Source organism: Ceratotherium simum, chromosome 16 (genome assembly GCF_057802395.1).
Source record: "Ceratotherium simum simum isolate JZ-2026a chromosome 16, ASM5780239v1, whole genome shotgun sequence".
Taxonomy (NCBI): Eukaryota; Metazoa; Chordata; class Mammalia; order Perissodactyla; family Rhinocerotidae; genus Ceratotherium; species Ceratotherium simum.
In genome coordinates, this window is record NC_141915.1 from 42,150,377 (window position 1) to 42,162,957 (window position 12,581).

General features: G+C 40.9%; 1 protein-coding gene across 1 annotated transcript in view; it reads right to left on the bottom strand.

Annotated features, from left to right (window-relative positions):
* BRCA1 (BRCA1 DNA repair associated) overlaps positions 1-12,581 on the bottom strand; it is a 69,423-nt gene that overhangs the window by 14,606 nt on the left and 42,236 nt on the right. Inside the window, 4 exon segments of the mRNA XM_087441210.1 lie at positions 3,986-4,026; positions 4,524-4,601; positions 7,038-7,125; positions 10,544-10,854. Coding sequence (XP_087297336.1) covers positions 3,986-4,026; positions 4,524-4,601; positions 7,038-7,125; positions 10,544-10,854 — 518 coding nt within the window.

Sequence of the window (12,581 nt, forward strand, 5' to 3'; positions counted from 1 at the left end):
CATGATGATATTGCCACTGCAATACAACAGTGTCAGTTATGCCAACAGTTAAATAAACGGGGAGTTCCACACCCCTACCAAGGTCATATCCAAAAGGGATTATTTCCCGCCCATACCTGGCAAATAGATTTTATTGGACCATTGCCAAATTCTTGTGGATATACTTATGCTTGCACTGCTGTTGATACATATTCTGGTTATTTATTGGCTATACCAGCTAAAGTGGCCACCCAACAGAGTGCCATAAAATTATTAGATACAATCAAGTTATATTATGGAACACCAAGGCAAATTCAGAGTGACAACGGTTCCCACTTTACAGGTAAGTTGATTCAAACCTATACCAAGGAAAATTATATAGAATGGATTTATCATATACCTTATTACCCCCAAGCTGCAGGCCTCATAGAACGAATGAATGGATTGCTTAAACAACAATTGAAGAAACTTGATCATGGCTCATTAAAAGGGTGGCACAACCATCTAAGTACTGCTCTAAATGTGTTAAATAACAGGCCACTAGGCCCTAATGAGACTCCTCTGTCAAGGTTGTTACCAGCAAAGATTACAGAAGTGGCAGCCACCACCCATGAGTTTATGACCTTAACCTATTGGCCCCTGACTCAGTCTGCTAAACCGCCTTTTCGTGCCACGGCCGAAGCGGCTGGATTGGATTTATCTACTGTTCATTCTATTCAATTGCCCCCTAAGAAGCAGTCTATAGTCCCTACTGGGATAGGGGTACAATTTCCCAAAAATACCTTTGGTTTGTTAAAAGGACGCTCTGGACTGACAGCAAAAGGTATTGATGCACTAGGAGGAGTTATTGATCCAGATTATCAAGGAGAAATAAAATTTATATTATATAATGGTAGTGACACAGTACTAACTGTAGAGTCTGGGGAACGAATGGAACAATTATTGGTGCTTCCCCTCCTGACTCCAAATGTGTCACAAGGACAACCTCCAAATGAATTAACTAAAAGAGGAATGCAAGGATTTGGGTCTACAGATGGATGGAAACCTGGAGCAAAGGTATGGGTGACACATCCACCCAATGCGGCTCCACGTGCCACAGAAGTAGTGGCCCAAGGGCCCACTGCAACGCTCATAATAATGTATCCAGGAAATGAACAATTATATCATGTTCCTAAGAATTCTGTTTCTTTGCGTGAATAGATATTCCTGCTGTGTTTGCTATGCTGTGCTACACTTCCATGTCTGCTGCAGACCTACATGCCAACTAATGTCTCCGTAGGACAACCTTTGACCCTGCACTGCTGGACCAACTGCTCTACACCAGTGGGACCTATAACCTGGACTATGAATGGCCGAAAAATTTGGTCTCAGAAACATCAAGCAATCTCTCAGTATAAGCCTATATCTGACCAGTCACGGAGAACTGGTTATAATTTCTCTATTACCCTGCCTTCTGCTACCCTCTGTGATGGGGGCTGATCTAAACTTCTGCAAGCTAATTTGTTAGGCCTAAATGTTATCTTATCTAATGTTACCTTTGATGCTGTACATGATTTACAAGATCAAGTTAATAACATTTCATATTCTAAGGGGTTATTTAATTGGTTACCTTGGGGTTTGGGTCCTTTATTGCGAGATAGTTTTATAATTATTGTAGTCATTGGATTTTGGATTCTTGGATGTGCCTTATGTACTTGCGTACGAAGTTCATTGTCTGTGCGTATGGTGTCTTATGGTTAATGGAGACGGCCACAGCCGAATATGTCTTGACATGAGTACAGCCATGTTTGGCCGCTCCATTGACCTACAGCCACCAGCACAAAAAAGAAATACAAGGCTGCTTTCTGCGTGGTGGGAACTGGCCCTTCTCTCACGGAGGGAGTTGCAAATTATAACATTTCAAGGCTCTTGGAGCGTCGTAGCACGGGATGGACTGGCCATCTGTGCCGGGCTGGGACGATAACCAAAGAGAACAATGCACGTACGCAACTACTGGGCTGGGACGTTAGCCAGGGGGCTCAGTGCACATACGCCACTGATAACCATTTGTGCATGGGAACACTAAATGCTTGCTCTGCAAACTCTATAATTGCTTACTCTGAAAATTACTGATGGTATAAAAACTGCTGGAAACTGAGACCGGGTGAGAGTTCCACCTATGGAAGGGACACCTTGCCCAGGACGTGTGATCCTTGCCCAGCCGCGTCGATTGACAGGGCTCTCCCAACAGTGGGGCGTGAATGTTATAAGTAACTGATTTGATGTGAAGTAATTGATTTGATGTGTTCTCTTTTCGGTTAACCTGGTGTTTCTCTTTCCGGTTGATTTGTGTCATTTCTCTTCAGCCGATGTGGGTGTTTTCCCTTTCCAGTCGGGCTGATATTTTTTCCTCTTAATATTTGACCTATTTGATCTGTTTGCAGACTGTCACCTTTACTATCCTCTATATAATAAAATATACCTTCAGCCCATTTGTTTGGAGTGAAAAGTGTCTTTTACGTCTCCGATCGAATCCCCGAACCTCTGATGACATTCACCCATCACTACTCTCCAGCTACACTGGCCTATTTTTCTTTAATAAACAAAGCTCATTCCTACCTCAAGACCTTTATGTTTGCTGTTCCTCTGCCTATAACATTTGCTCCCTACACTTTTCAAGGCCAATTCTTTCTTGTCTTTTAGGTCTCAGCTCAAGCTTTTCAGAAAGCCTTCCCTGGTCTCCTTAACTAAAGTAGCTAATCTCTGTCCCCATTCAATTACTAGTCTGTTGTTCTATATATTTCTTCATAGTATTTAGTGGTATCTTAAATGCATGTTTATTTGCTGCGTATCTCCCCTCAATAGAATACGAATCCCACCAGAGCTGGGACCTGTCCATCTTGTTTACTGCTGTATTCCAGGTGTCCAGCACAGAGTAGGCTCCCAATAATAAGTCACTGAACAAAAGTTAAAACCAACAAAACATCATTAATTATGAATATGCTGAATAGTGCCTAATAGTCTAAAACTGCTTTTGCTAATTTTATTTTGCCTGATCTGTTGTCACCAGCAGCTCTTAGATGGCTTTGTTCTAAAATTATCCCTCCTCCTACACTCTGTCTTATTTACCTCTCACTGTTCTCAGTGTCATAAAGATTCCACTTTGAAGGAATCTGATTTCTAAACAGATACATTTGCATATTAATATGAAGGATTTTTCTTCAACAACAGTGAACAAGCAGCTTCCTACAAAGGTGTATGCATGCAAGATTTAGGTGGGCTTGTTTCTTGTGCTTATGAATCTTTTCTTTCTGCTTTATAAATTCCTTTTCCTTCCTCCAAGGACAGGATTGTTTCTACTGAAACTTAAATAAACAAGTGAGAACACAGAATTTGTTTGCTCTGTATAACTGTTTTTTTTTTTTTTTGTGAGGAAGATCAGCCCTGAGCTAATATCCGATGCCAATCTTCCTCTTTTTTTTTAAATTTTATTTATTTATTTATTTTTCCCCCAAAGCCCCAGTAGATAGTTGTATGTCATAGCTGCACATCCTTCTAGTTGCTGTATGTGGGACGTGGCCTCAGCATGGCCGGAGAGGCGGTGCGTCAGTGCGCGCCCGGGATCCGAACCCGGGCCGCCAGCAGCGGAGTGCGTGCACTTAACCGCTAAGCCACGGGGCCGGCCCCAATCTTCCTCTTTTTTTTTGTTGAGGAAGACTGGCCCTGAGCTAACATCCGTGCCCATCTTCCTCTACTTTATATGGGACGCCACCACAGCACAGCTTGAGAAGCGGTGAGTCAGTGCGTGCCCGGGATCCGAACCTGTGAACCCCAGGCCACCAAAGTGGAGTGTGCACACTTAACTGCTTGCACCACCGGGCTGGCCCCTGCATAACTCTTGATGATCCACATTGTCAAGGAAAATCTTTGGAAAGTAGTGCAAGGAAGGAAGCAGATAACTTTTTGGTGACTATGTGACTCAATGGCACCAAGTCTTTCTGATTAGTTTGTAACATCAAGTACCTACCTCGTCCAGCATCTTTCTTTCTTTAATAGACTGGGTCACCCCTAAAGAGATCACAAAAAAGAAAGGTCACACAACAGCAGAAGAATGTGCTCTTTTCATGGAGGTAGATGGTGAGGTGATTCTCGTAAGAGAAGAGGAGGAGTAACGCTGAGTAGAGGTCCTCTTTCTATAAAGCCACAGCTCCTTAACAGATTTCCTTCTGGAGACACAGTTGATGCTTAATTGAAACATTATAAAAGTGCCTGCTGCACATGGATTTCTGCCTACTATTAAATAAATCCCTAGTTCATATGCTAACATTGCTAGGAGCAGATTAGGTCTTATTAGTTATAAAAAGAAACCCATTTTCCCCAACATCACCAGCTTATCTGAACAAAGAGATATGCATTAAGGATAAAGCTAGTTTAGTGTTACCATTAAAGACTTTTTGGTAATTCAGATTCAGCATCAGCAAAAACGTTAGGTGTTAAAATGTTAGGTGTAAAAATGCAACTCTGAGGTGTTAAAGGGAGGAGGGGACAAATTATATTGTACTTACAAAAATAGCTAACTACCCATTTTCCTCCTGCAATTCCCAGAAAATATTTCAGTGTCCGTTCACACACAAACTCAGCATCTACAGAATGAGAAACATCCGAAGGATTAGTAGAAGGTGAAAACAAAATCAGGAAGTGCTGTTTTAAGAAGCAAAAGAGCCCCAGATCCTCGTGCTATTTGAGCCCAAACTGGATTGATGTTTCCAACACCCTTGGTGGTAGAATCAGAGATTGGAAGCACCCCTAATTATAACCAGCTGGTGTGGATCTTGGAAGCCTGGCAAAGGCTGATGTGAAGACCACAGGAGATGTCTGCCCTATCTTCTAGATGCCAAGGCTAGCTAAAGACGTCACTGCGTCAGTGAATTATCCACGTCAGTAGTATTGATACATGTGGACAGGGAAGATCTATTTTACTGGATGGCAACATGTGAAAGGAGAAGAAAACAGTATCATTGAAATCCTAAATCGGAAATGTCAATGTAAGTGACAAATTTCTACCCCTAGAACTTCTACCTGGGGAATCCTAACCCCCTAATTCCTAATTACCTGGAGACAGACAGGAAAACAGAGTATTTTCATAGCTTTTCTCTTTTCTACATAGGTATTTCAGAAAGCAGTAGCTGAAAAATCACTTCTGTTTATTTCTTAGTGTTTCAAAGGCCCCTTTGAAGAACTAAGCAAACTGAGGAACGAACACCTAATCTTAAACAGGAGAAATGTATTTAACTAAATCCTAAACACAGCAGGCCATCTGCCAGTAGTAACAACTGCCATTCTCCCTCACAGAATTCTTGACAAATTTTTAAAAATCTTTTTTCTTTCTTCACAATTTTTAAAGCTTTTTGTTTAACTGCTGTGAAAATTGATGTAATAATATGCTTTAAACTCAGATATTTTAGCTCATTTTTAGCTTAAAAGTAGCAAGTCTTGTATTGCCTTTGAGTTTAAAGCCTGAACTACTTTAGATTTAATATGCATTTTAAGATTTTATTTATTTATTTATTTATTTTCCTCCCAAAGCCCCAGTAGATAGTTGTATGTCATAGCTGCACATCCTTCTAGTTGCTGTACGTGGGACATGGCCTCAGCATGGCCGGAGAAGCGGTGCGTCGGTGCGAGCCCGGGATCCGAACCTAGGCCGCCAGCAGCGGAGCGCGCGCACTTAACCGCTAAGCCACGGGGCCAGCCCTTAATATGCATTTTAAAGTTTTCTTTTCACCATTCAGCAGCTTTGATCCAAACCTACAGCTTAGGTTTGGATCTAAACTTTCATGACATTCATCTCTAAAATAGTACTTAGCTCACGGTCCCTTATTCTGGCACCTGGTTCCTATAAGCAGTATCCACTAACCCTGTGGTACGATCTGTACATTGAAGAAACCTAAGATCTTAGAGGATCTAAGGCAATGTGTCCCTGTCAAGAGTCTGGACTGTATGTTCAAGCATCTGCAGCTTTGTGAACAGAAACATCCTGGAGAAGACCACTGTTATTTCCAGAGAGTCAATTTTGTTAGAAAGGTCTTAAGAGTTGAGCTACAATCTGCATCTCCTCTATGCTGCATGTATCAGCGTTTGCTTTCTGAAGCCTATGAGTGAGTCTAACTCCTCTTCCAGATGACAACTCTTCAGATATTTGAAGACAGCTGTCTTGTTCCCTTAAGTCTTCTCATTCCTTCATCTGTTCTTTAAATGACATTGCTTTGAATCCCTTTTCCTCATCCTCATCATCTACCTCTGGATAAACACTCTCTAGTTTGTCAGTGACCAGCTTAAAAACAAAGCATATTGCTCAAAACAGAGCATATCCTCCAGCCATATCACTCCAGCAGAGAATACAGTGAGGCGTCAGAATCGTCACTTCACTTGCACTGGATATTAGGCTTGTATTAATAAGGCCCAATTTCAGACAAGCTTTTTTAGCAGCCCTGAAACATTTACTCACATTTAGCTTTTAGTCAACTAAAAGCCTCTGAGATCTCCGTTATTAGGCAAGTCATAATTAAGATTTTAAAAGGGGAAGGTATAAGACAAATGAATTTTCCCCTTCTCTTTTTCCTTTTTCGTATGCTAGGCTACCTCAGAGCTGATATTAGACTTGTTTCCTGAAAAACTCTCAACCAGTCAAACTAGGTGTTTGAGTGGAGCTAGGACACCGAGCTAGGGTTTCCAACTGCCCAGATTTTGAGTGAAGACTCGCTTCAGCTCATTCCCCTCTTTGCCCTATTTGTTCCTCCAGGACTTGGGCTCTGCCTTACGAGAGAGCCCTTCACACAGTGTAGTCCAGGCAGGGTGGAAGAGAAGTGGTTCATCGTTCTGGCTCACCACTCTCCAGATCTTAACCCAAAACAAAAGGGGGGTCAGGACGTAGCAAAACTATTATTTTTCTTTCATAAGGTAATAATTGAGTGACTGTTGGAAGACTATCATCCATGCTATGCTTAACAAATACTCCCATTTCTTCGTGTAGTTTTATGCAACAGATACAGCGTAGTCCATAAAGGCTCTTGGTATACCTGTTTTCATAATGACGTGAGTAGTCTCTTCAGTAACTAGATTAGTTAAAGTGATGTGGTGTTTTCTGGCAAACTTGTGCACAAGCATCTGAAATCAAATCAAATATGACATTATAATAAATTACCTCTAGTACACAGTTTAGAGTATTAGTTACCCTAGCTTTCAGTTGCTATTTTTCTCACAAAAGATTTATATCCTTTTAATTCTAACATGACTGAAGTCTCAAAATAAATAGTAATTTAATAAAAATTATATACAAATTAGAGGAAGAAATTCTAAAATAGCCCATGCTAACAGACATGAAATTACAACCAAGGATTCAAAATAACATTAATTTTCCATTTATTTATTTATTGATTGATTGAATGATTGATTGTGAGGAAGATTAGCCCTGAGCTAACATCTGTTGCCAATCCTCCTGTTTTTGCTGAGGAAGATTGGCCCCAGGCTAACATCCGTGCCCATCTTCCTCTACTTTATATGTGGGGCGCCTGCCACAGCATGGCTTGATAAGCGGTGCATAGGTCCATGCCCAGGATCCGAAGCTCCAAACCCAGGCCACTGAAGCAGAAGGCGCGAACTTAACCACTACGCCACTGGGCCGGCTCCTAATTTTCCCTTTAATAGTAGAGATCATTTGATTCTCTAAGACAGTTTCTTTGCAGAGTGACACTCTACTATACTATAATTTAGATTTATCAGCCTATAATTTAGAAGCTGAGAGGTAACAAGCCTATACAGAAAGTTATGCTACAGATATGTGGCTTAAAAACAAGATTCAACCCTCTGATAGTTACAAAATATTCAAATCAAGACGCTTCTAAAGGTCAGTGCAAAAACTATCAATTCCTCTTAAGGAAAAAGATTGGAAGAGACTCATATTCTTCCCAAAAGAAATCTAGAGCCTTCTAGCTATTATCTATCAACCAAATAAAAATCAATAGGCAGTAAAAGAAATTAACCAGATCCATTATAGACACAGCTGACATAATTAGTAGATACTGTTTGGTAAATAACTTTATTTACCAAGGGCTATCATTTATTAGCCATCGCCACCCACGCCAGTATTTATGTGTTGCACAATATTGCACTGGAGATCAGGCCATCTTTCTTTTATGCTGCCTCACTCCATACTGCCACAGGGCACTGAAAAAGGCAGGCTGGAGAAGCTAATGACATCCTCCCCCACTTGCCACTGCCCTCTGCCAGGATCATTAGCAATTCTGAACTGATTAATTGCTGAAATCCCAGCCTTGAAACAGTGTTCAGTTAGAAAAGCAACTGCTGAAAAGATCATCTTAATATGGGCTTCAGAATTAATCATGTGTAATACAGTCAGCAACTTTCATAATAAATTTACCACACTTCAGCAAGTCTAAATAGAGCTGAAAAGTTTTCCTCTTTGCTTGTTTAAAGACAACATGTACTCAAGCCATTTAGAGTCTAATCTGCAGCTGAGAATTGCCCACAGCAAGAAAGATTAGATCATTTTAGCCTTCTCTGAAAAGCTGAACTCACAAAACAAAGGAGTAAGGAATGCTCATTTTCAATGAATAAATGGGAATTCTAGATGTGTAGGCAAATAACGAAGAGCAATATAAACAGACACAGGTATGAATTTTCAGAGCAAATAGCTGATCTGGGCACGTGGCTGTGAGATAAGAATTCTAGTATTATTAATGAGAAGTTATTCTAATGAATAACTACTATATACTACTATATATATACTATATATCTACTAGGGCAGACACAGCTTAGCTTGCTCTTTTATTATTGGGACACACCTGGTCACACAGAATGTCATGCTGAACCACTACCTATAGAGAAGTTAGGATGAGAAATGGTTCTTATCCTAGGAAGGATATATTAAGAAAGATACGTAAGAGTGACTGGGTCATCTCTCAGTGTGCAATAAATGGCACTCACTACTGAATCTATTCGATACTCTGGTGTGTTATCTTATCATGGTTTAAAGAAATATTCATTCAATTATTTTATTATGAACTGATAGCAATGGTGATTCATTACAGAAGAGGTAAATTTCCTAGGATGTCTGAAATCTACACTCAGCCCAAGTAGTATCAAGGTTTCAGTGGTCTTAATATCTTAACGGGTATTTTTACAATGTAAAATAATACTTATTTCTGCAATGAAGGCACCAAGGAGATGTCCAAAATCCTAATAGGGAGGAGGTCTTGTAGGGCAGAAATGATAGGGCAGGCTACTGAATAACTGTGTTATAAGCCAGGATAAAGACAAACACTGGAGAAATGCCACTATCTGGCAGTGTGCTTGGAACCAGTTTGGATTTAGCTAATCATGCTGAGGAGTTCACTCAGATGTGAACCAAGGTGGGGAAAAGATGCCTTTTGGGGAGCAGAGCTACACCTACTTGCTTTATTTTTGTTTTGTTTTGTTTTTTTTCGTGAGGAAGATCAGCCCTGAGCTAACGTCCGATGCCAATCCTTCTCTTTTTTGCTGAGGAAGACTGGCCCTGGGCTAACATCTCTGCCCATCTTCCTCTACTTTATACAGGACGCTGCCACAGAATGGCTTGACAAGCAGTGCGTTGGTGCGTGCCTGGGATCCAAACCTGCGAACCTGGGGTCACCGAAGCTGAGCGTGCGCGCACTTAACTGCTACGCCACCCGGCTGGCCCCTGCTACTTGCTTTTTTAGATAAAAAGAAAATTAAAATTAAAAAGCTCTTGGGACCGGCCCCATGGCGTAGTGGTTAAGTTTATGCGCTCTGCTTCGGCAGCCCGGGGTTTGCTGGTTCAGTTCCTGGGTATGGATGTACACACTGCTCATTAAGCCATGCTGTGGAGGGCATCCCACATACAAAATAGAGGAAGGGGGGCACAGATGTTAGCTCAGGGCAAATCTTCCTCAGTAAAAAAAAGAGGAAGATTAGCAACAGATGTTAGCTTAGAGACAATCTTCCTCACCCCCTCCCAAAAAAATAAAATTAAGAAATTTAAAAAAAGGGGCTGGCCTGGTGGCATAGTGGTTAAGTTTGTGCACTCCACTGCGGCGGCCCGGAGTTCGGATCCTAGCCTGTACCGACGCACCACTTGTCAAGCCATGCTGTGGTGGTGCCCCACATAAAGTGGAGGAAGATGGGCAGGGATGTTAGCCCAGGGCCAGTCTTCCTCAGCAAAAAGAGGAGGATTAGCAGATGTTAGCTCAGGGCTGATCTTCCTCACACACACACACACAAAAAAATTAAAAAAAAAAAAAGTTCTACATCACACTCAAAACTATAACCTTTTTGCCAAAATTTAATAATTATTTTCTTAAGTAAATATATACAAAATAATCCATGCTATAGCTTTATCTAGGTCCAAATGTTCAGAAATTAGTAATGGAAATTAAATTACATAGAACTGTGCTTGTTTCCTAGATTTAATCCTATAGGTCATTCATGGCTAGTATCTATTTAATACTCTTTGTGGCATGTTAATGAAGTCTCAGTCATTAGGGAGATAACATATGTACACACTCACAAATTCTTTTGGGGTCAAGCCTGATGCCACCATAGATATTCTTCTGTTGACTCTTTTTGTTGAAGACATCACTTCTGGTTTCTCCCTGCTCACACTTTCATCCTTCACGTTATACCCAACAATATTAGTAGCATGAGCAGCAGCTGGACTCTTGGCAGATTCTCCAACTTGAAATTGTGGTAATTTCAATGCAGAGGTTGAAGCTGGCATGCTGCAACCATGATCTGGCTCTGGGGCTCTGTCTTCAGAGGGAACAGACTCAGGGTCATCAGAGAAGAGGCTGATTCCAGATTCTAGGTAGGGGGTTCCCTCTGAAAGAAGTGAGGGAAGAAGTTAAAACCCCCATGACAAAGAATCTTTAATTACAATGTCTATTCTCTGCCAAGAATTAAAAAGATCAAGTTAGGTTAAGAGAAAAATGGGTACACTAATACACCTTTGGTGGAACTGCAAAGTGGCTTAACTTTTCTAAAGGATGATTTGGCATTATATTGCAAAAGCCTTGTATGTTTACACTTTTGGGCAATAATTCTAGTTTTAGAAATGTATCCTAAGGATATAAAAGTTGTCTGCAAAAGTTTAGTCATAGGAATGTTCACTGCAACACTGTTTATAACGGTAAAGTTTTGGAAACAACCTAAACGTCCAGTAATAGGATATTAAATTATGACACATCCATTCCAATGGAGTACTCTTCACCCATTACATTTAATTACAAACACTTAATTACAATATAATGGAGGGATGCACACATCCATGTTCATTGCAGCATTATTCACATAGCCAAGAGGCGAATGTCTATTAATGTCTATCAATCAAATGTCTATCAATGGATGAATGGGTAAAGAAAAATGTGGTATATAAATACAATGGTTTTTAAAAAGCTGAATTGGGGGGCCAGCCCCGTGGCTTAGCAGTTAAGTGCTGGCACTCCGCTGCTGGCGGCCTGGGTTCGGATCCCGGGCGCGCACCGACGCACCACTTCTCCGGCCATGCTGAGGCCGCGTCCCACATACAGCAACTAGAAGGATGTGCAGCTGTGACATACAACTATCTACTGGGGCTTTGGGGGGAAAAAAATAAATAAATAAAATCTTAAAAAAAAAAAAAAAAAAAGCTGAATAGGGCTGGCCCCGTGGCTTAGCAGTTAAGTGCGCGCGCTCCGCTGCTGGCGGCCCGGGTTTGGATCCCGGGCGCGCACCGATGCACCGCTTCTCTGGCCATGCTGAGGCTGCATCCCACATACAACAACTAGAAGGATGTGCAGCTATGACATACAGCTATCTACTGGGGCTTTGGGGAAAAAAAAAAAAAGCTGAATAGCTTTAAAAAAAAAAAAAAGAAGAAAATCCTGTCACATGCTACAAACATGGATGAACTTTGAGGGCATTAAGCTAAGTCAAAGAACTCAGTCGCCAAAAGACAAATACCGCATGATTCCACTTATGTGAGGTTATCTAAAGTAGTTAAACTCCTAGAAACAGAAAGTAGAATGGTGGTTGCCAGGGGATGGGGGTAGGGGAAGGGAGAAATGGGGAGTTGCTATTGAACTGGTACAGAATTTCAGTTTTGCAAGATGAACAAACACAACAACGGGAATATACTTAACACTACTGAACACTTAAAAATGGTTAAGACAGTGAATTTTATGTTATGTGTTTTTTACCGCAATTAAAAATAAAAAATAAAAAAAGATGCCATTAATTTTAAGATGCTACCCTATTTCAGAGTCTTAATATGAAAAACGTTTGCATCTTAGAATCCATTAAATGCAATATTATAAGGCCTGCTTTCTATAATTTGTGTCATCTATTTCATCTACTTTAGTTCTTAGCAAATGGGTTTTTATTCAAATGTACACTTTAATCTTTGGGCTGCTTGTGAATATTTTGGCACTTCCTATATCATTGAAACTTTTTTAAAAAACACCAAATGCAAACAGTTGACTAAAAACAATCAAAATAGGGGCCGGCCCTGCGGCTCTGCGGTTAAGTGCGCATGCTCCGCTACTGGCGGCCCAGGTTTGGATCCCGGGCAC